The sequence below is a fragment of the Erinaceus europaeus genome, chromosome 8, assembly GCF_950295315.1.
Source record: "Erinaceus europaeus chromosome 8, mEriEur2.1, whole genome shotgun sequence".
Lineage (NCBI taxonomy): Eukaryota > Metazoa > Chordata > Mammalia > Eulipotyphla > Erinaceidae > Erinaceus > Erinaceus europaeus.
Window position 1 is genome coordinate 28,653,953 of NC_080169.1, and position 22,954 is coordinate 28,676,906.

The 22,954-nt window shown below is 41.6% G+C and overlaps 1 protein-coding gene across 1 annotated transcript in view; it reads right to left on the minus strand.

The window, feature by feature from the left end:
- The window catches only part of GPNMB (glycoprotein nmb), a 34,103-nt gene that overhangs the window by 6,186 nt on the left and 4,963 nt on the right, over positions 1 to 22,954 (minus strand). The window contains exons 2-9 of the mRNA XM_007523962.3: positions 21,310 to 21,462; positions 17,720 to 17,863; positions 14,622 to 14,795; positions 10,010 to 10,168; positions 9,427 to 9,738; positions 3,771 to 3,869; positions 2,507 to 2,609; positions 1,342 to 1,556 (exon numbers count right to left, since the gene is read on the minus strand). Of these exons, the coding sequence (XP_007524024.1) occupies positions 1,342 to 1,556; positions 2,507 to 2,609; positions 3,771 to 3,869; positions 9,427 to 9,738; positions 10,010 to 10,168; positions 14,622 to 14,795; positions 17,720 to 17,863; positions 21,310 to 21,462 (1,359 nt within the window). The remainder of the gene's footprint in view (positions 1 to 1,341; positions 1,557 to 2,506; positions 2,610 to 3,770; positions 3,870 to 9,426; positions 9,739 to 10,009; positions 10,169 to 14,621; positions 14,796 to 17,719; positions 17,864 to 21,309; positions 21,463 to 22,954) is intronic.

Genomic DNA, 22,954 nt, shown 5'->3' on the forward strand with positions numbered 1-22,954 from the left:
TTTTTTTTTTGTCACTCTTTTTTTTTTATTGTTGTACCTATTATTGTTGTTGTTATTGATATCATCGTTGTTGGCTAGGACAGAGAGAAATGGAAAGAGGAGGGGAAGACAGAGATGGGGAGAGATAGACACCTGCAGACCTGCTTCACCTCTTGTGAAGCGTCTCCCCTGCAGGTGGGGAGCTGGGGGCTTGAAGAACCGGGATCCTTAATGTGGGTTCTTGCGCTTTGAGCCACCTGCGCTTAACCCACTGTGCTATTGCCCGACTCCCTGTTTGTCACTCTTTTAAAAAATATTGTATTTATTTTATTTGAGTGAGATAAATAGATAGATAATGCCAAAGCACTGCTCAGATCTGGCTTGTGATGGTGCCGAGGATTGAACTGGGACCTCAGAACCTCACTCCCGCATGAGAATCTTTTGTATAACCATTGTGCTATTTTCCCAACCCCCCCCCCCCCATTTTTTTTTTAAAGATAGGGACAGAAAGACAGAGAGAGGGAAAGAAAGTGAAAGAGACCACAGCACCAAAGCTTTTTTTAATGCCGTGGTGGCCAGACTCAGGTTTTTCACTCTTGCTGTGTAGAATGCTCAGTAGAATTTGGGAAGGGAGGATTCTGTGGTAGCGCAGTGGGTTAAGTGCAGGTGGCACAAAGTGCAAGGACCGGCGAAGGATCCCGGTTCGAGACCCTGGCTCCCCAACTTCAGGGAAGTCGCCTTCACAGGCGGTGAAGCAGGTCTAGAGGTGTCTATCTTTCTCTCCCTCTCTCCATCTTCCCCTCTTCTCTCCATTTCTCTGTGTTCTAACAATGACAACAACAAGGGCAACAAAAGGGAATAAATATTTTTAAAAAAATGAGAAGGGAAAGAACATATGGCAAGTCAGGGGGCAGCTAGGAGTCCACTTAGTTTCTTGTTTCCTTCTTGGCTTCATATCTCTGCCCAGGTGGATTCTCATGACAGCATGATACCAGCTCCACCCCCCCTTACATGGAAAACATTGTAAATTTTTGCTGTTGAGCGCACTTTCACCTCAAAATGAAAATCTAATCAAGCATGCCATGATCTTATCCCGTTATTACCAGTTCATGATCACAGCTGACTTTCTCCATCAAAGAACTGTTCTACTATTTCACTGGGTCTCTCTCTTTCATCCCTTCCCCAAAGAGATTTGCTGTCAGATTTTAATGCCAGTTCTCAAGTCCACATTAACAACAGCCCAATGGATCTTGCTACTGAAATAAAATTAAAACTTTAATAGCAAAGACCCTAGTAGCTTTAATATTAGAGACACACTGGTTTGTAATAGAAAATATTGCACCCACCATAACACAAACTCACCTCTGCCTGGCACAGAGACGAGGGCACTGGTGAGGGCTACACTTGCATCATCGCCCAGAGTGAGGTTAAGACAAAAGGTTCCTGTCCTGTTGAAGGCTCTTCTCACGGTCAGCAAGCATGGGCTGTGCATGTCCACATCCACAGGGTCACAGACTGTGTTCTGGGCTATTTGGCAGGTAGAGTCAGAAATGACGGTGCAGACCTCTGTGGGAACACTGAGGGTATGGGGGGGAAGGAGACAGAAGTATAGTGTCAGCTCAGTAGGGGAAGTCACAACATTGCTAGAAAATTAAGTCCCACTTTATGCTTACTCAAACCCCATGATGGGAACTCTGATGTATACTTTAAGTGTATTTATTTATTTATTTATTTATTTATTTATTTATTTTTGCCATCAGGGTTGTCACTGGGACACAGTGTTTGCAAGTCTCCTGAATTTTTTTAAAAAGCATTTATTCCCTTTTGTTGCCCTTGTTTCATTGTTGTAGTTATTATTATTGTTATAGATGTTGTCGTTGCTGGATAGGACAGAGAGAAATGGAGAGGGGAGGGGAAGACAGAGGGGGAGAGAAAGACAGACAACTGCAGACCTGCTTCACCACCTGTGAAGCGACTCCCCTGCGGGTGGGGAGCTGGGGGATCGAACCAGGGTCCTTAGCCGGTCCTTGCGCTTTGTGCCACGTGCGCTTAACCTGCTGCGCTACCGCCCAACTCCCTAAATTTTTTTTTTTTTTAAATAAAGGTGAGAGAAAGGGAGAGAGGCACAGAAAGCAGGAAAGTTATGAAGCACTAGTTATGAAGCCCCCGTGGGGCTTAGGGACTTGAATCTGGGTCCTAGGGCATGGTAACAACCAGGTTAACCGACACCTGGCCCCGTCATTTACTTTAAGCTTTAACTTACTTTAAACTTTGGAGCCCAAGTGATGTTACTATTTCATGTGTATCCTCAGAAAGGCAAGGTGCAGAGGGTAAAGAAGGAAGAGACTATGAGGGAAGAGACTAGCAGAACAAGTATATGGCCCTAGGGCCCTAGTCAATTTCTCCTTGCTGGAGCTTCCTGATAAACTAGGGACTTAAATAAACTTAACAGGGGGACTGGCGTCAAGTCCTTTGTTCAGGTCAGGGGTCCTCATTTAACCTCTGCTTCTGTCTGAGATGTACTCACGTTCCCTGACAGGCCACCACAAAATCCATCAGAGAGTCACCAGTCTGTGGCATGGGCATCAGGACATCTGTCATCTGGATGATGTTAACCTCTAGAATCCCTTCTAATAAAATAGCCCCCCATAGGGGGAAAAACATCAGACAAACAGCAGAAACCAAACATAACCCTAACAAATCAGAAGGCCAAATGAAATGGAGAGAGCTTTCTGATCACAATAGGCCTGGGAAACTACCTCCCTAGCTTTGGACATGTAGCCTTGCAGTGATTTTCAAAGTCAAGTGGAACTGTTCTTCAGTTCCATCTAGATCTTTATTTCTGGAGCCTGTGGATGAGCCAGAAAGTATCTTCTCAGCAGTTATTTCTAGGAGAGCATCCCGGGTGGCTGTTGTTTACATATCCAGGACAAGGCCAGTTTCCCCAGGGAGCATATTCTGGGTTTTAGATCCCACCACCACCACCCCCCCACTCCAGCCCTGCACCTTTCCCAGAACCAGGGTTCACAGCTGGGATATCACCCCTCACCAGGTCTCTCTATTGGGTGTCAGTGGGCAGTACCCAAAATGTACTGCTCACTTCTGGTTATGGTGGTGCTGGGGACTGAATCTGGGAGCTCAGAGCTACAGGCATGAAAGGCATTTACATAAACATTATGCTGTCTCCCTGCTCAGATCCTTGGTCTTTTCAATTCCCTCCTTAACGTTGTGAAACCAGCTAGGGGAGGAGAGTGGAAGTTGGGGGAAACTGTACTAGTTTTTGATTGGTATTCTTCTTTCATTAAGATTGTTAGGATGGGGGCCAGGTGGTGGCGTACCTGGTTAAGTGCTCACACTAAATTATTAAATGCAGGTTCAAGCCCTTGGTCCCCACCTATAGGGGGAAAGCTTCATGAGTGGTGAAGCAAGGCTGCAGGTGTGTCTCTGTCTTTCTATCTCCCCTACTCCTCTCAATTTCCCTCTGTCTCTATATAATTTTTTTTAAAAAATCTTTATTTATTTACTTAATGTGTAGAGATAGCCAGAAATCAAGAGGAAATTTATGGGGTGAGGGACTTCAGGCCCTGGGCAGAATCATTTGATCTGGGCTTTACCAAAATATCTAAGGAAGACTGGGAAGTGGGAATCCAGAAATTACTAGGATCTTTGCCATGCACACTTATCAGTGTTCTGGACAGAGTCTATGTTTCTGCTCCCAGTGGCCACCCTCCAGAGTCAGCGCTGTGAGAGAGTGGCCCACAGTGAATTCAATGAATTTCCAATATCCTTACCTACAATTGTGATGGTGGCTTTAAAATAACCATATCTGCTGATATGACAGCTTTCATCAGGATTGTCACTCAGCTCCAGGGGGTAGTTACCAGTAGGAACTAGGGAGTTTGAATGATAAAAATATAGAATTTTAGAAAATTCGAAATTTTAGAGTGATAAAAATTTAGTTGCTAGAAAAGTAAAAGTTGCACATGACATAATGAAAAATCTAAACACTGGGCTCACGAAATATCATACTTGGATAGGGTGCCTACTTTGCCATGTTCGTGGCCAGGTTTGAGCCCAGCTCCCACCGAACTGGAACTCATGCTTGAAGAGTCCAATGCTTTACCCACTGCGCCACCTCCTGGACCACCCCACCGAACTGGAGAAAGTTGTTTTTTTTTTACTTTTTATTTTATTTATTTATTCCCCTTTGTTGCCCTTGTTGTTTTATTGTTGTAGTTATTATTGTTGTCATCATTGTTGGATAGGACAGAGAGAAATGGAGAGAGGAGGGGAAGACAAAGAGAGGGAGAGAAAGATAGACACCTGCAGACCTGCTTCACCACCTGTGAAGGCGACTCCCCTGCAGGTGGGGAGCCGGGGGCTCGAACCAGGATCCTTATGCTGGTCCTTGCAATTTGCGCCACCTGCGCTTAACCCACTGTGCTACCGCCTGACTCCCTGGAGAAAATTTTATGCTGTGGTCTTTCTCCTTCCCTCCTCTATCTCTGTCTTGCTCTATCTATCTGAAAAAGTGTAGCCAGAATGGGAAAACCTCAGCAATGACAAAAAATAAATAAATAAATAAATAAAATCTGGGGCCAGGTGGTGGTGCTCCTGGTAGAGCGTACATATCATCATGTACAAGGATCTGGGTTCAAGCTCCCAGTCCCCAGTTGCATGGAGGAAGCAGATATATATATTTCTCTCCCTCTATATTTTCCTTCCCTCTCAATTTCTGTTAAAAAAAAAAAAGAAGGAAAAAGAGTGGTCTGGGAGATGCCGCAGTGGCTAAAGCACTGGACTCTCAAGCATGAGGTCCTGAGGTCGATCCCCAGCAGCACATGTACCAGAAAGATGTCTGGTTCTTTCTCTGTCTCCTCCTAGCTTCTTCATTAATAGATTAATAAAAAATGTGACTTATAGTTAAAAAAAAAGGAAAACAAAGAAAGAAAAGAGAAAAAAGAAAAGGAGAGAGAAAAAAGGAGAAAAATGGCTACTAGCAGTGGATTCATCATATAAGCACTGAGGTGTTGACCTTGATGCCAAAAAAAAAAAAAAGAGTCGTCTGGGAGGTGGCACAGTGGATAAAGCAACGAATCCTCAAGCATGAGGTCCCGAGTTCAATCTCTGGCAGCACAGGTAACAGAGTGATGTCTGGTTCTTCCCCCCTCTCTCTCTCTCCTCCTATCTTTCTGGTTAATAAAGTCTTTAAAAAAAAAAAAGGGAGTTGGGTTAAGTGCACATGGCGCAAAGCCCAAGGACCAGTGTAAAGATCCCGGTTCAAGCCATCGGCTCCCCACCTGCAGGGGAGTCGCTTTACAGGTGGTGAAGCAGGTCTGCAGGTGTCTGTCTTTCTCTCCCCTCTCTGTCTTCCTCTCCCCTCTCCATTTGTCTCTGTCCTGTCCAGCAATGATGACATCAGAAACAACAACAATAAAACAACAAGGGCAACACAAGGAAATAAATAGATAAATAAAAAGAAGAAAGAAAAAATCTAAACATGTATCTGCCTGCTCTTTAGGAAAATGAGCCTTATACTATAAAGATGCTGCAAATAATTAAACTGCAGGGATAGGCACTGACACTTCTAGTTGAACACACATTACCATGCACAAGGATTCAGGTTCAAATCCCCGGTCCTCAACTGTAAGGGAAGCTTTGTAAGCAGTGAAACAGTGATACAGGCCTCTGTCTCTCTCCCTTCCCCTTTCTCGTGATTTCTCACTGCCACTATCCAATCAATAAAAATAAAATAAAATAAAATAAATGTGTAATGATTCATACAGATGTGAGAGCAATAAAGCATAATTGTTAAAAAATAAGTACATAAACACAAAACCAACAATTATCTGAATACTGGGAAGAGAGAAAGGGTAAAAGACATAGTAAAATGTTATATAATAATCATGATAACATCAGCAGGCCACCAAAGATAAAGTCATATTTTAATTTTTTTTTAATATTTATTTTATTTATTCCCTTTTGTTGCCCTTGTTGTTTTATTGTTGTAGTTATTATTGTTGTTGTCGTTGTTGGATAGGACAGAGAAAAATGGAGAGAGGAGGGGAAGACAGAGAGGAGGAGAGAAAGATAGACACCTGCAGACCTGCTTCACCACCTGTGAAGGGACTCCCCTGCAGATGGGGAGCCGGGGTTCGAACCGGGATCCTTATGCCGGTCCTTGTGCTTTGCGCCACCTGCGCTTAACCCGCTGCGCTACAGCCCGACTCCCCAAATTTTAATTTTGACAGAAGGTATTCTAGGTTTGAAGTCTAGGTCCACTTATAAGCTATTTGAGACCATGAGCCTGTCACTTAGTACTGAGTGACCTACTAAGGTTGAGCTATGAAATATAAACGACATTAGCTATAAAACCTATTTCCCATACCTTCCACAAAAGACATACTTATTGTTTTCCTTGCCCAGCCCAAAGACATTAGATATCTATTTAGATATGAATATGTTATATCACATATCAGTGAGGGATCCATGCTATAGCTCATTGTAGAGTGCATACTTTGTATAAATGTGGCCCAACAATAATAATAACAACAAGGACAACAAAAGGGAAAATAATGAAGAAAAACCTGTTGTAATTAAGAAATTGTTTTATTCACAAAATGAGATGTTAAATAAAGCATAACTAAATCGAGTCACTAAAATTTACTAGTGATTTTATTCTTTTTTGAAGTGTTTAAAATTACAAAAGTAATATCTGTTCCTTAGTAAAAATTTTTATAATACAGAAGTCTAAAATAAAATTGTAAATTCTTATTTATATACTTCAGAGTCAAGTCCTTTCTTCCATTGGGGGTGTTTTCATCCCAGATCTTTTTCTATGCATTCTATAAATGCCCATGGATTTTGCTGTTTTGATTTTTATATACATAAATTCATGCTATATATATCACTCCAAAATTTTCTTATGTTCATTTAACAAATACCATGGGAATCTTTCGATCATTAGGTCATAAAAAACTAATTAACTTACACACCTATTAAATTGTAGTCATATAAATCACTATTTAATTAATATGAGAGGGGGGAAAATTGATTGTATGTCTAACAAAGGGACTTTTCAAAGTTAACCCAATTACCAAATAATGTGATGATAACAGTAACTATCCATTGTCTTCTTGAACTCTAAGACAGCAGGAACCTCACATTTCCACTACAGAGCCTAAACTTCCCCCAGTCCTGGTACCCTAGGGTAGGGCCCACTTTCCCGTATGCTTCTCCCAATTCTTATCAAATAATATTGCATCCGCTGATCGCAACCTAATCAACACAACGAGTGCCACCCCAGCATGCTTCACTTCAGACTGTGACCAGAGACTTCAGGTGTGGAATGACAACCCTTCAGCTTCATCACTCGGGTGAGACCTTTCTTTTCATAGTATTCTCTAACTCCATCCTAGGTGGTTCACTTCCTAACAAAGTCCCAAAACCTAAATATAGACCAGGTTCCAGGAGATAGAGCATATGTTCACAGGTATCCATAAACCAGGGCAAATATATACCTGAAAGCAGTAGTACACTAGAGTTTGCAGTGAGTACCCCCCAACACTTCCTCTCCACTATTCCAGCCTTTGCGTCCATGATTGCTCAACAATTTGTTTGGCTTTGTATGTTAACTCTCTTTTCAGCCCCCAGGTTCCAGATGCCATCAGGATGCCGGCCAGGCTTCCCTGAACTGAAGACCCCACAAATGGTCCTGGAACTCCGCTTCCCCAGAGACCCACCCTATTAGGGAAAGAGAGAGACAGACTGGGAGTATGGATCACCAGTCAACGTCCATGTTCAGTGGGGAAGCAATTACGGAAGCCAGATCTTCCACCTTCTGCAACCCACAATGACCCTGGGTCCATGCTCCCAGAGGGATAGAGAATAGGAAAGCTATCAGGGGAGGGGACGGGATATAGAGATTGGGTGGCGGGAATTGTGTGGAGTTGTACCCCCCCCATCCTATGATTTTGTTAATGTCTCCTTTCTTAAATAAAAAAAAAGAAAGAAAAAAAACTAATTAACTTCATTCAATGGGTCCATATTTTGTAGTATGTATACACTGTAATTTAATCATTCTATTACTGAGGAATTATCTTTTTTCTTTTTGTTGCCTTTGTTTTTTTAATTGTTGTTGTAGTTACTATTGTTGTTATTGATGTCGTTATCGTTGTTAGTACAGAGAGAAATCAAGAGAGGAGGGGAAGACAGAGGAGGAGAGAAGGATAGACACCTGCAGACTCGCTTGTGAAGCGACTCCCCTGCAGGTGGGGAGCCGGGGGCTTGAACCAGGTTCCTTACGCTGGTCCTTGCGCTTCGTGCCATGTGCGCTCAACCCTCTGCGTTACCACTCGATCCCCTTAATTACGACAGATTTTGCTAAAATCTTCGACAGGTCTGGACACCATGAAGGCGCGATCCCTCTAGACTTGTTGATGGCGCCCTCTTGTGACCAGTAGGAGGATGCCGGTTCAGAACTATGCCCTGTGCTGTGCTGCTTCGATGTAGTAATGGTGGGAAGGGTGATGTCTTGGTTAGATAGCATGGGGAATAGTTGGAATTTAATTCTCCACAAAGGAGACTCTTAAGAACTTCTTGATTGTTCTCATGTATTACTTGTATAGGTGGGAGTTAGTGAACTATGCCTTAACCAGAACAATTGCAATGTCTGGAGTCTTTCTAGCTCAGAAATACATTGAGAAGAGTGTTTTCCTGGGCTGCTTGGAAACTACTGTCAAGGGTAGCTATATTTTCATGGGTCACTGGGCGGGTGTGGGTAAGAGGAGAATGGAAGTGGGGTGTGTGTGGAGGTGGGGTCAAGGAAAGGGGATAACACCAACTTGTCTTCTGATAGCTACAAAAAAAGGGAAATGAATAGAAATGTGGTGAACTAGAAAGGAGGAACCACCTTTACACACAATGAAGACTGATGTGAATTAGGACAAAGAATTTTATCTTAGTCACTGAATTCTACTTGAAAAGCAACTTTATAGTCATTAAAGTGATTAAAAAAAATTAATAGATACAGGCTAGGTGGTGGTGCATGTGGTTGAGTGCACATGTCACCAAGCTCAGGGACCCAGGTTCAAGCCACCCCTCCCCACCTGCAAAGGGGATGCTTCATGAGTTGTGAAGCAGGTCTACAGGTGTCTATTTTTTTTCTCTCCCTGTCTTTCTCCCTCTCCCCTCTAATTTTTTCTCTAACCTATTGAATAAAATAGAAAGAAAAGGAAAAATGGCTGCTGGGAGCAGTGGATTCATAAGTGCCCGCACCAAGCCTTACGATAACCCTGGTGGTTCTAAAACAAAAATTATAGATACTCTTACATAATTTATAATTGTTCTTATATAATTTATAACTAAATATCCAGTCATATAGAATCTATATGTATTTTTTATAGCTGTTATGGAAAGTTCCCAAAACGTCAGCAGGAAAGCACTTACCTAGAGGCGTGGTGACCATTGGAGGTCTGGGTGAAGGTGAAGGGCAAGGTCCAGGCACTTTAGCTTGCACAGTGAGGTTGAGGTTGAAGGTTCCATTGAGCAAATATGTGTGATTCCACATGGGATTGTTGGAAGCAAACAGACCAGTACCATCCCCAAAGTTCCATTTGTAGTAAATGGCCGACTCATTGAGGAAGTGGCTGGGGTCATGGATCAGGACATTGAATATAATAGGGAGATCCCTGAGGAAGATTTCATCAGAAGAATTGCGATTGTTCTCTTGGGACATTGTCACAAATACAGGAATCTGATCTAAAAAAAATACAGTCAGGAAAAAAAAATTCATGAGTATTTGATTTGAGTGAATGATTCCAATGAAGTTTTTAGAGGAAAGAAGCTAGCTAGGGAAACATTTTTTTTCCTTTTCAGAGATGAGCTTTCTAGTATTTACCCAAGTTCTTATGGAAAACATAGACGGAACACACATAATTAAATATATAACCTTGGGGAGCAACCAAGATGAATTCGAACCTAACTTCCAGAACCCAGTAACTCTTTCTCACTTAGAGGCCGTACTGCTCACCTGTGACTATGTACACATCTTTCACTCTTGCAGTGGGGATGTAAGTACGTCGGTGTCTCCTATAGACAATAACTTCCATTACTTGAGGGCCAAGTGACATGTTAGCTGTGTTTATAGAAATTTTTGTTGAACATCGTCCTAATGTCTGGAAATAATGACCTGTGAGAGCATAGAATATTATGATTATTTGGCTATGTTAGCACCAAAGCATTGAATCAGCACACTATCCAAGTGAACTATTTTCCTGGCCCACTCATGTGTGTGTGTGTGTGTGTGTGTAACTGAGGCCTTCTGTATGCATGATTTCACCATTCTTGGCCACTTTTTCATCCAGATACAGAAACAAAAAGAGGGAGAGACACCATAGCATCAGAGCTACCTCTGTGCCATAGAACCTCCCACATGGTGATAGGGCTCACACCTGAGCTGCATGGCATGGTGAGGTGTGTGCCCTATCCAGTGAGCTATCTCCCTGGACCAGAAGTTTTTTCTTTAAGCCTAGTGACTGCCACTTAGAGATCGCTCTTTGAAGGGAGGATCAGGATGGGGATGTGGCCCTGGCTACTTCAGAAAGGAGGATGGTTCTCATTTTATTTATTTATTTATTAAAGTGTTATTAATTTATTTTCTGGCTCCATAGTTATTGCTGGGGCTCAGTGCCTGCACTATGAATTCACTGCTCCTGGAGGCCATTTTCCCTGCCATTGTTGTTGTTATTGCCACTGTTGTTGTTGATAGGATAGAAATGGAGAGAGGAGCGGAAGACAGAGAGGGGGAGAGAAAGACAGACACCTGCAGACCTGCTTCACCACTTGTGAAGCGACTCCCCTGCAAGTGGGGAGTCGCGGGCTGGAACCGAGATCCTTAGCTGGCCCTTGCGCTTTTGCCATGTGTGCTTAACCCTCTGCTCTACCTGGGGCCCAGCCCTTTGGTTCTCATTTTACTGGAAAACCTTAGGGAACAATCCCACAGTTACACACATGTAATTGTATATAGCTAGTTAAAATGAAAAGAGCTGCCTACTGAGATAGCAGTTCTTAGTCTAGAGATTAATTTTTTTTTTTTTATGAGAACCTCAGCTTTGGCTTATGGTGGTATAGGAGATTGAACCTGGGACTTCAGAACTTCAGGCACGAAAGACTTTATAAGAAATAAGTTATGTGACACTTAAGATACATGAATTTACCACAGAAAACACACTTATTGTAAAGGTGAAGTATGCAAGGGAGTTAGAAAAGTGTATCCAGGGAGTTGGGCAGTAGCGCAGCGGGTTAAGCGCAGGTGGCACAAAGCACAAGGACTGCCATAAGGATCCTGGTTCAAGCCCCCAGCTCCCTACCTGCAGGGGAGTCACTTCACAAGCAGTGAAGCAGGTCTGCAGGTGTCTATCTTTCTCTCCCTTTCTCTGTCTTCCCCTCTTCTCTCCATTTCTCTCTGTCCTATCCAACAACAACGACATCAATAATAACTACAACAACAAAACAACAAGGGCAACAAAAGCGAATAAGTAAATAAATATTTTTAAAAAAAAAGAAAAAGAAAAGTGTGTCCAGGGCCAGGCTGTGGCACACCTTGTTGAATGCATATGTTACTAATATTTGTTAGATATTTTATAATTTGTTCAACTGGCATGCACTGTTTTTTATTTGAAATAAATTAATTAAAGAAAGGGAAGCTTCCTCTAATTTATAAAGGAAGCCAAATCATTTAGGAATTTGGAGGCTGAACAACTGTTATTACGGTACCCGGTACTATTTAAAACAAAGAACTTAGCAGCAGCTTTACTAACAACAGTTTAAAATTTCCCTAGCTAAAAATGATCATCTAGGCAATAATTGAGAAAAGTTTTTAACATTTTTAGTTTAAAAATTTAGAAAAGAGACCAGGCTTGCACAGCACAGAGCACAAGGACCTAGTTTCAAGCTCCTGGTTCCCAGCTGCAGGGGGGAAGCTTCATGAGCGGTGAAACAGAGCTGCGAAACAGAGCTGCAGGTCTCTGTCTCTCTCTCTGTCTGTCTCTCTGTTTCTCCTTACCTCCCCCTTCCTTCTCAATTTCTATGTCTACCTAATATGAATAAATAAAATATTAAAAAAAATAAAAAGGAAGTGGCCAGGGAAGCGAGTTGGTAGATAGCGTGCAGGGCTCACATGTAAATGACCCTGCATTTCATATGCCAGAGAGGCGTTCTGCCCTCTCTCTCTTCTCTCTCTCTCATGAAATAAATAAAACAATTATTTCTCATTTTACAAAGAAAAAATTCTTTAAAAAAAGGGGGGACCTGGGACACACCATGGATAAAGCATTGGACTCCCAGGTCTGAGTTCCTGATATTGATCCCCAATACCACGTTGCCAGACTGATGTTCTCATTTCTCTCTCTCTGTGTCTAACTAATTAATCTTTTTTTTTTTTTACTAATTAATCTTTTAAAAAAATATTATATAGGGGTTTGGCAATAGCACATCAGGTTAAGCTCACATAATGTGTGTTGTATGCTTTACATTGGGTAGTTCTCCCCCACCAAGAGAATTGGATCAGTCCAGTTAGTTTCGTGGGCCTGCTTGGCCCCGCCCCGAAGGAACCCCGAGAGAGTTCCAGAGTTCCAGAGTTTCTGAGTTCCAGAGTTGGAGAGTTGGAGAGTTGCAGAGTTCGAGAGTCTGGAGTTGGAGAGTTGCAGAGTAAGAGAGAGTGCTGGCGCCGCCGCTGCAAAGAGACAGCAGAGTTCTGTTTGGTGATTAGTTTGGTTTAGTTTATGAATCGTTGTTCCTGAATAAAGAAATACAGCTTCCCTGCCCAGCCGTATGTCTCTGGTCGTCTCTGTTACCCGCCCGTGAAGCTAGCCCGCCCAGCTAGAGCCGCCGAAAATTTTAACAACAATGTGAAGCATAAGGACAAGCATAGGATCCTGGTTCGAGCCTCCGGCTCCCCACCTGCAGTGGGGGGGGGGGGTCACTTCACAAGCAGTGAAGCAGGTCTGCAGGTGTCTATTTTTCTCTCCCCCTCTTTGTCTTCCCCTTCTCTCTCAATTTCTCTCTGTCCTATCCAACAACAACAACAACAGCAGCAGCATCAACAACAATAATAGCAGCAATAACAGCAACAATACCAACAATAATGGAAAGAGAAAAGAATGGCTGCCAGAAGCAGTGGATTCATGGTGCAGGCACTGAGACCCTGGAGGCAAATATATATTATACCAAAGAAGAGCAAATGTTACATTGTCTTGATTCTCATTAAAATAATTAAATAAGTTTAAATATATAGTCAAGTGCTCACAGTATTAAGCAAAATAGCCAGCCACCTTATGATTTTGATAAAAATGTTAATAAGGAAAATGTGACAATGTTTACAGGGATGTCTCTGGCATAAATTATGAATAACTTATTTTTAATTTGTATTTTTCTGCATTTCCCAAATGTCCTACAAAAAGGATATAGTTCCCAAAAGTTCTTTTGAAAACACAGAATGTTAAAGAACAAGACAAGTGCTTGTCTATATGCCGTTCTAATCAATTCATATCAATATCATTTCATATAAACTGCTGTGCTTGTCTATATGCTGTTCTAATCAATTCATATCAATATCATTTCATATAACTGCTTTAGACAGAAAGCAATGCACAGTTTTCTTTTTAAAGCTGGATGAATTGTCCATATCCAGTAGAAAAACAACTACAGGAGCCAGAACTCCTTCCTTTTCTGCATTTCAAAAATATTTTTGTTCCATACTCCCAGAAGAGGGAAATAACAGGGGAAGATGACCAGAGGGCTCTGAACCCCAATTTCACCAGGTCCCAAAACATTTGTCGCCAGGATTTTTTTTTTTAATGCCATCACTGAAAGGGAAGCAAATCTGGAAAACAGAGAAAGTCAGGTACTGTTTCATTTATCTAAGAGAGAAGAGGAAAAAGGAAGGACACTTGGACTTGGAAATAAGTGTAGGTGCGACTTAGCAAGGAAGTGAGGGGAGTCAGGTGGTACGCCGCGGGTTAAGTGCAGGTGGCCCAAAGCGCAAGGACCGGCGTAAGGATCCCGGTTCGAGTCCCTGGCTACCCACTTGCAGGGGAGTCGCTTCACAGGCGGTGAAGAAGGTCTGCAGGTGTCCATCTTTCTCTCCCCCTCTCTGTCTTCCCTGCCTCTCTCCATTTATCTCTGCCCTATCCAACAACAACATCAATAACAACAACAATAATTACAATGATAAAACAACAAGGGCAACAAAAAGGGAATAAATAAATAAATATTCAAAAAAATTAAAATAAAAAAAGGAAATGAGGTAAGGACCATAGAAAGGAAGTGAAGGCAAGGCCATAGAAAAATAGAGGGGGAATATGAACATGTGTATGTATATATATATATATATAGAGAGAGAGAGAGAGACAGAGAAAGAGAGATAATCAACCCCTATCTATGACCTTGAAAGAACTATTGCAGTTTCTGCTTGGAGAGGGTTGGGGGCTCACTAAAATTTCACTTTTATCCCTCATCCTCTGCCCCCAACCCTTAACAGAGTAACTAGTATTGGTAAGTCTCAACTACAGAACCAGAGAAAAACGTTAACAGATTTAAGATAAGGTAAAGAAGAAGCTAAGGAGGGTTTGTAAAAGTCTAACCAAATGTGTGAAAGATGTAGATAAAATTCCATTTCTTCCATCCAGGATGGGGAGGGAAAGGCTTTCCATCAGGGAACACGTTGTTATGGCTTTGGCTGCTATCATTTCCCCAGTCACTATCCTCTGCCCACTCCGTCCAGTTGTAAACATATGGGTCAGCAGTTGCACCAGTATCTAAACAGAGAAAGAAACACATCATGTTTATCATCTGGGCTCAGAATGTCCAGTAATAATCATTGACTTAAACACTTTTTCATAACCAGTTTAAAGATAGCAACATAATCAAAATCCTAACATTTATTTTAGCTTATTTTAAAAATATTTAAATTTATTTGTTTTCTTTTAATGAGAGAGAGAGAGAGCTAAAGAGAGAGAGATACAGAGAGACAGTGACCAGAGTATTGTTCAACTCTGGCTCAATGGTGGTGTGGTGGATTGACCTTGGGACTTTGGAGCCTAAGGCATGAAAGCCTTTTTTGCATAACCATTATGCTATCTCCTCCACCCTAAAATCCTCATATTTATAATTCATTCACACTTACAACTAATATATTTTTTTACATTTATATTTTAGCAAAAAACTATATATATATATGAAGAGGGAGAGGGGGGAGAGGGAGCGAGTGCACAATTGTTTAGGAAAGTTCAATTTAAAGAAAACACTTAAAAGAAGGAAGGACTGTAGAAAAATGGGAAATATATATATATATATATGTAGAGAGAGAGAGAGAGAGAGAGAGATAGTTAAAAAATCAGTCTATATCTGTGACCTTGGAAGAACTAGTGCAGTTTCTAATGAAGGGGATGGGGACACAGAACTCTGGTGGTGGGAACTGTATGGGATTATTACTCTATTATCTTTTTTTTCTTATTATCTTTATTTATTGGTTAGAGACAGACAGAAACCGAGAGGGAAGGGGGAGATAGAGAGGGAGTGAGACAGAGAGACACCTGCAACCCTGCTTCACCACTTGCGAAGCTTTCACTCTGCAGGTGGGAACCAGGGGCTCAAACCCAGGTCCTTGTGCACTGTAACCAGTGCGCTCAACCAGGTGCGCCACCACCCGGCCCCTATTACTCTATTATCTTATAATTTTGTAAATCAATATTAAGTCACTAATAGAAACAAACAAAATATCACTCAAGATACTTATCTGTATATTGGGTCTCCAAATCACAACTATAATTCAAACCAAACTGAACAATATTTTATATTTTTCCTTTGATAAACTCTATCTGGAACTTTTTTCCTGATTCATTTGACATCATGACTCTCCACACCTACAGACTTCAGCACAGGTATCTCCTAAGAATAAGGACGTTTCCCTCTCTCACTACAACACCATTACTGCCCCTGCACAGCTGAATCAGGAGGCACATATTGCATTGAGCTATTGTGTTTCTCTAGGTGATTCCAAAAAAGATGAATGAAAGGATGAAAAAAGAAAGAGACAAAAATCAGGTGTTATTCTCTCAGAAGAAAATAAGTAAGGAATTTATAGCTTAATTAAAGTTCTAAATAATAAAAAATCAGATCGTCTGGGGATTTAGGTTTAATAGCTTTGTCACTGCCTGAAATTCTCAGTAATCAGCTTTGTTTTCAGAATGTACAGTCTTAACAAGACAATTTCCCTTGATGCATTTATTTTCACTTTTATTGTCACCAGGGCTATTGCTGGAGGTTTTATTTTATCTTTTATCTTTTTTTTAATTTATAAAAAGGAAACATTGACAATACCATAGGATAAAAGGGGTACAGCTCCACACAATTCCCACCACCAGATCTCCGTATCCCATCCCCTCTTTTGATAGCTTTCCTGTTCTTTATCCCTCTGGGAGTATGGACCCAGGATCATTGTGGGATGCAGAAGGTGGAAGGTCTGACTTCTGTAATTGCTTCCCCGCTGAACATGGGCATTGACTGGTTGATCCATACTATTTTATCTTATTTTATTTTTTGCCTCCAGGGTTATTTCTGGGACTTGGTGCTGGCACCACAAATCCATTGCTCCTGGAGGCCATTTTTCCATTTTATTGGATAGGATAGAGAGAAATTGAGAGGGGAGGGGAAGATAGAGAGGGAGGGAGAAAGACACCCGCAGACCTGCTTCACCTCTTGTGAAGTGTCCTCCCTGCAGGTGCAGAGCCAGAAGCTTGAACCCAGATCCTCGTGTGGGTCCTTGCTTAGTACTATGTGTGCTTAACCAGATGTGCCATCCCTTTTTTTTTCTTTGATAGAAGTAGAGAGAAATTGAAAGGGAGGTGGGATAGAGAGAAAGAGATACACTTGCAGCACTGCTTCACTGCTCATGTAGCTTCCTTCCTGCGGTGGGGACAGGGAACTTGAAAATGAATCCTTGTGCAGTGTGCAAGGACCCAGCCAGGTTCAAGCCCTCGGTCCCCATCTGCAGGGAGAAAGCTTCACAAGTGGTGAAGCAGGGCTACAGGTGTCTCTCTGTCTCACTCCCTCTCTATCACCCTTTCCCTTCAATTTCTGGCTGTCTATCCAATAAATAAATAAAGATAATAAAAAATAAAAATAAAATGTTAAAAAAAGAGATTGTGACCAGTAAGCATCTGTCAAACTAGTTACTTTTGCTAAAGCAAAAGAATCCCAGAAAGTCACAGAATTTTTCTTTCTTTCTTTTTTTTTTTTTATTAATTTCATGTTAGAGTGAGTCTCATATAAGGGGAGGGGAAGGGAGAGAGAGAGAGAGAGAGATCGAGATCAGACTGTCACTCCGGTATGTGAAACAGTGGGACTCAAACCAGGAGCCTCAGACATGCAAGTTCTATGCTCTTCCAGTTGAGCTATCTCCCCACCCTTGAGGATGGAATTTTTGAAAAGGGCTCTAGATAATGGAGAGCTATCAACTTGTTGCAGTGAGCGTTGATGAAGGGGCTAGGTGGGATCCACACTGTCCCTGTCACTCGTCCTGAGGTGGGGATAGCAAGGGAGGACAGCTACATCTCTATAAGCTCTATAGAACTCTATAAGCACTGAGGTTTATGAAGTGGGCACCCGTAATTGAGGAGAATGGCCGTATTCAGTGCTCCAGCAGACCTAGAACATCTGTATGACATGAATAATTTCTTACCGTTTCTGCAGTTCTTCTCATAGACTATGTTACCATTGGCATCTTCCTTCTGGCATTTGGGAAATACCAGGTTCACGGCAAATGTTATCATTGAACCCACCAGTGCCGGCGAGTCACTGGTCAGAGATGCCTGCACCTGGCCTCCTGGGGTATGAAAGTGATAAAAGCATCAGTAATAAGACTATCTCTTTCCCTTGTCACTTAAACACAATAAAGTATAAATCTACTATAGTAAGGACCAGAGGCTCTTTGTATCTCTTGATGACACATTAACTTATATTCTGGAATCCTGATTTTAACTTTCAGAGTATGACATTCTAGAAGTTAAAGAACTTCAAGAAAAACAGGTCATCTAAAGAACCCTGGGAGTCAGGTAGTAGGGCAGCAGGTTAAGTGCAGGTGGCACAAAGCTCAAGGACCGGTTCGAGCTCCTGGCTCCCCACCTACAGGAGAGTCGCTTTAAAAGCGGTGAAGCCGGTCTGCAGGTGTCTATCTTTCTCTCCCCCCTCTCTGTCTTCCCCTCCTCTCTGTATTTCTCTCTGTCCTATCCAACAACGACAACAACAATAAAAAACAACAAGGGCAACAAAAGGGAATAATTAAAAAAAAAAAATCCCCTCATGCTCTGCCTAGCTTACCATGTGAGTAAGCTGCTTTTTGGGCTTTCTCTCTCTTTCTGTCTTTACTGGGCTCTTGGCCCCAAGTGAGTGCCCCATCAACATGTGAGTAAGAGAGCTTTGGGGGGCTTCTCTCTCTTTCTGGATTTCTCTACCTACTTGGGCCTCCTGTCAAGATGTGAGTAGGGGGCATCTCTCTTTCTCTTGGCCTAACATGAATTTTCTCAATTTTCCTGAATAAAATTTAAAATTCCTGAAAAAAAAAAATCCCCTTGCTATAGAAAGAGTACGTACATCACACATGGACTGAAGTACTTACATCACACATGTACTAGAGGATTGTAAATATTTTGCTTCTCTTTTTCCTTTTTTTTTTTTTTTTACTAGATCACTGCTTAGCTCTGGTTTATGGTAATGGTGGGGGACTGAACCTGAAACTTTCGAGCCTCAGACATGAGAGTATCTTTGCATAACCATTATGCTATCTATCCCCAACAAGGTTAGTCATTTTGAGAATATTTTATTTTGGATAAAGACAGAGAGAAACTGAGAAGGGAGATAGAGCTAGAGAGGGAGAGAAAGTAAGAGAGATACCTGCAGGAGATATTATTCACTGTTTGTGGAGACTGGACGCTTGAACCTGGATCCCTGTGTACAATAAGGTGCATTCAACTGGGTACACCACTGCCCACCCCCACCCCTGATTTTAATTTTTTTCTAATTTCAAAACTAAGGCTGAAGTTTGTTTGTTTTTAAATGAACCACACTTTTGCGGAGGCCAGACAGTGTTATAGAGCCTCAGAGCTTCTTATTGGTAACCATTCCCAAGTTAATTAAATAAGTTTGAGGCTAAACCTGATTACTCTAAAAATATCGCAAAAGTTGCCAACTTGCAAATTTTTCTTTTTCTTTCTTTGGCACTGGGACTTCGTGCGTGCGTGCGTGATACCACCAGTTCTGCTGGTGGACTCTGCTGTTGCTGTTATTTTAGATAGAAGGTGAGAGGAAGAAAGGGAGAGACAGAGAGAAAGAAAGATATCTCTGGGAGTCGGGCTGTAGCGCAGCGGGTTAAGTGCAGGTGGCGCTAAGCACAAGGACCTGAATAAGGATCCTGGTTCAAGCCCTGGCTCCCCACCTGCAGGGGTGTCGCTTCACAAGCAGTGAAACAGGTCTGCAGGTGTCTATCTTTCTCTCCCTCTCTCTGTCTTCCCCCTCCCCTCTCCATTTCTCTCTGTCCTATCCAACAACAATGACAACAATAATAACTACAACAACAAAACAACAAGGGCAACAAAAGGGAATAAATAAATAAAGATAAATATTAAAAAAATTAAAAAAAAAAAAAAGGGAGTCGGGCTGTAGCGCAGCGGGTTAAGCGCAGGTGGCGCAAAGCACAAGGACCGGTATAAGGATCCCGGTTGGAACCCCGGCTCCCCACCTGCAGCGGAGTCGCTTCACAAGCGGTGAAGCAGGTCTGCAGGTGTCTATCTTTCTCTCCTCCTCTCTGTCTTCCCCTCCTCTCTCCATTTCTCTCTGTCCTATCCAACAACGACTACAACAATAAAATAACAAGGGCAACAAAAGGGAATAAATAAATAAATAAATAAATAAAAAATAAATAAAAAAAAAAAAAAGAAAGATATCTCAACACAGGTCACTGCTCATAAAGCTTCTCCTTCACATGCTGCTCTCAGTTTCGGTGATAGGGTCTCGATCCTGGGTCCTCCAGCATGGTAAAGTATACATTTTATAGGCTGAGATATCTCCTGGCCTCCCTAACTTGTAAATTAAAAAAAACATTTTATTAGTTTGTTTATATATAGAGGCAGAGAGATATAGACATAGAAAGAGAGACCACAGAAGCAAAGCTTCCTTCAACATATTGAGGGTTGGATTTGAACCTGGTTGACATGCAAGGTAAAGCAGTGCTATCCAAGTGAGCTGTTTGTTTTTTTTTTAAATCTTTGTTTTCCACTTCATTTTTCCTTTTCCTTCCTTCCTTCCTTTCTCTTTTTCTTTCTTTCTATTTCTCTGTAACCATTGCAATGCTCAGCTCTGCTAGGACTTCATAGCCTCGAGCATAAAAGCTATTAATTAATTAATTAATTAATTTTTCCCTTTTGTTGCCCTTGTTCTTTTCATATTGTTGTTGTAGTTATTATTGTTGTTGCTGTTGATGTCATCGTTGTTGGATAGGACAGAGCAAAATGGAGAGAGGAGGGGAAGACAGAGAGGTGGAGAGAAAGATAGACACCTGCAGACCTGCTTCACCGCCTGTGAAGTGACACCCCTGCAGGTGGGGAGCCTGGGGCTTGAACCGGGATCCTTCAGCCAGTCCTTGTGCTTTGTGCCATGTGCGCTTAGCCCACTGGCTACCGCTTGACTCCCATGAAAGCCTTTTTATGCATAATCATTACACTATCTCCTCAGCCCACATAACTTATAAACTTATACATACATTAAATATTATTTTTGGTTCAAAAAGTGATAGACTTAGGATGAAAGACTGCCAAGTCTAGGTACTCTCCCAACTTGGAAATGCAAATACTGTCCTTCACAAAGTAACACTGTTGTGACCCTGACAGGAGTCTGGGACTATTAGCATATGAGTGACATCCACTGGAGGAGGAGACATAGAGGGGAATGCATGAAAGGAGGAGGAGAGAGCAGCTGTCTCTCTTGCCAGATCACCTTCACTGCAGCACGTTCCTGTTGGTTTAGGATATCGGACCTATCCTCACACATGGTGGTCTTAGGTGACTTGATTGCAGACTTGGACTTCGCCTATTCTCTTAACTAGAATCACTTCTTCATGATTGTTGTACTTTCTAAATAAATCCCGTAGTGGTTTAATCTTATATGGGTCAATGTGGTTTTGCCATATAACACGAACTCTGAGATCTCAAACTCTATAGTCCAGGAAATTTACTGAGTAAAAGATTACGGTTGTATACATAGCATCCTTTGATTTACCTTTCCAGGAGTTTTTCCACTTTGAGTCTCCCCTCTTCCATACTGGATAAAGTTTTTCGTTCCAGTCATTTTCATCTGAAGACCAGCCATCTAGTTGGTCGTGCTGCCTTATAAAGCCTGAAGGTTTTCCATTGCTTAGCATATCATGAAAACCTGTATAAATAATTGAGGAGGAAAGCTCAAGTTTAGTGTCCATTCCATTTCCCATTTAGTACTTACCTAACAAGTTAAATTGACTTTTCATTTCATAAGGTTGGAAAGCACTTAATATTTTGAGTTGAGTATGTCAAGCAAATAAAGGATAACTAAAAGTGTCTGTTGAAAATATATTGAATACAAGAATTCAGACTCTACCTTTTTATGAATTTTAAATGAATTGAGGAATTTTTATTGTTTTAAAGTTTATTTCTTTTTTAAAAATCTTTTGATTTTATTTTACTTATTTATTATTGGATTATTTTGGGGTAGTATTTTTTTCCTGCCAGTGCTTCATACCTGCAGGATCCCACTGCTCCTGGCAGACCCCGCCTTAGAGGGTGAGATGCAGAGAATGAGATAGAGAAAGGGGAGATACTAGGGTACCTTTCTCCACTGCTTGTGAAGCTTCTCATTTGCATGGTGCTTCTATGTAGTGCTGGGGGCTTGTACCTGGGTCCTCATGCATGGTAAACTGTGTACTCTACTAAGTGATGCATCTCCCAGTCTCTTAAACTTTTTAAAAGAATTATCTTTATCTATTTACTATTATATTTTAAAGATAACAACAGAAAAGGTAGAGAGGCACAGACAGAGTGAAAGAGACCACAGCATCAAAGCTTCCTTCAGTGCAGTGGGGGCTGGGTTTGAACTTGGATGGGACACTTTTTTTAAAGCAAGTCGCTTTAAAATTCACTTTAAAAAATATTTATTTATTTATTCCCTTTGTTGCCTTTGTTGTTTTATTGTTGTAGTTATTATTGTTGTTATTATTATTGATGTCATCGTTGTTGGATAGGACAGAAAGAAATGGAGAGAAGAGGGGAAGACAGAGAGGGGGAGAGAAAGATAGACACTTGTAGACCTGTTTCACACCTGTGAAGTGACTCCCCTGCAGGTGGGGAGCCAGGGGCTCGAACCGGGATCCTTATGCCGGTCCTTGCGCTTTGCACCACCTGCACTTAACCTGCTGCGCTACTGCCCGGTTCCCAGCAAGTTGTTTTTATTTATAACAACAAAGTGGAACAACCCAGATATCATTTAGTAGGCGAATGGCTAAATAAGTGGTGGTACATCCATACCATGAAGTAGTATGCAGAGACTACAAGAACTACTGATACACACAATGCCAGAAAATTATGTTGGCTTTGCTACATGTGAGATCCAGATCAGAACCTGGCCCCCACTACACTGGAGGAAGCTTTGATGCTGTGAGATCTTTAACGCTCATTCTCTCTCCTTCTTTGTCTTGCTCTCTATGAAAAAATTACCCTATAGCAGTGAAACGCTGGTTGTGACAATAATCAGTTAAAATAAACACATTATGTTGAGAGGAAACAAAGCTCAAAAATTATATGCTGAATAAATCCACTCATATAATATCCTTGGAGTACCAAAATTGCAAAAAGAAAAAGGAGGAGGGGGAGGAGGGGAGGGGGGAGGAGGAGGA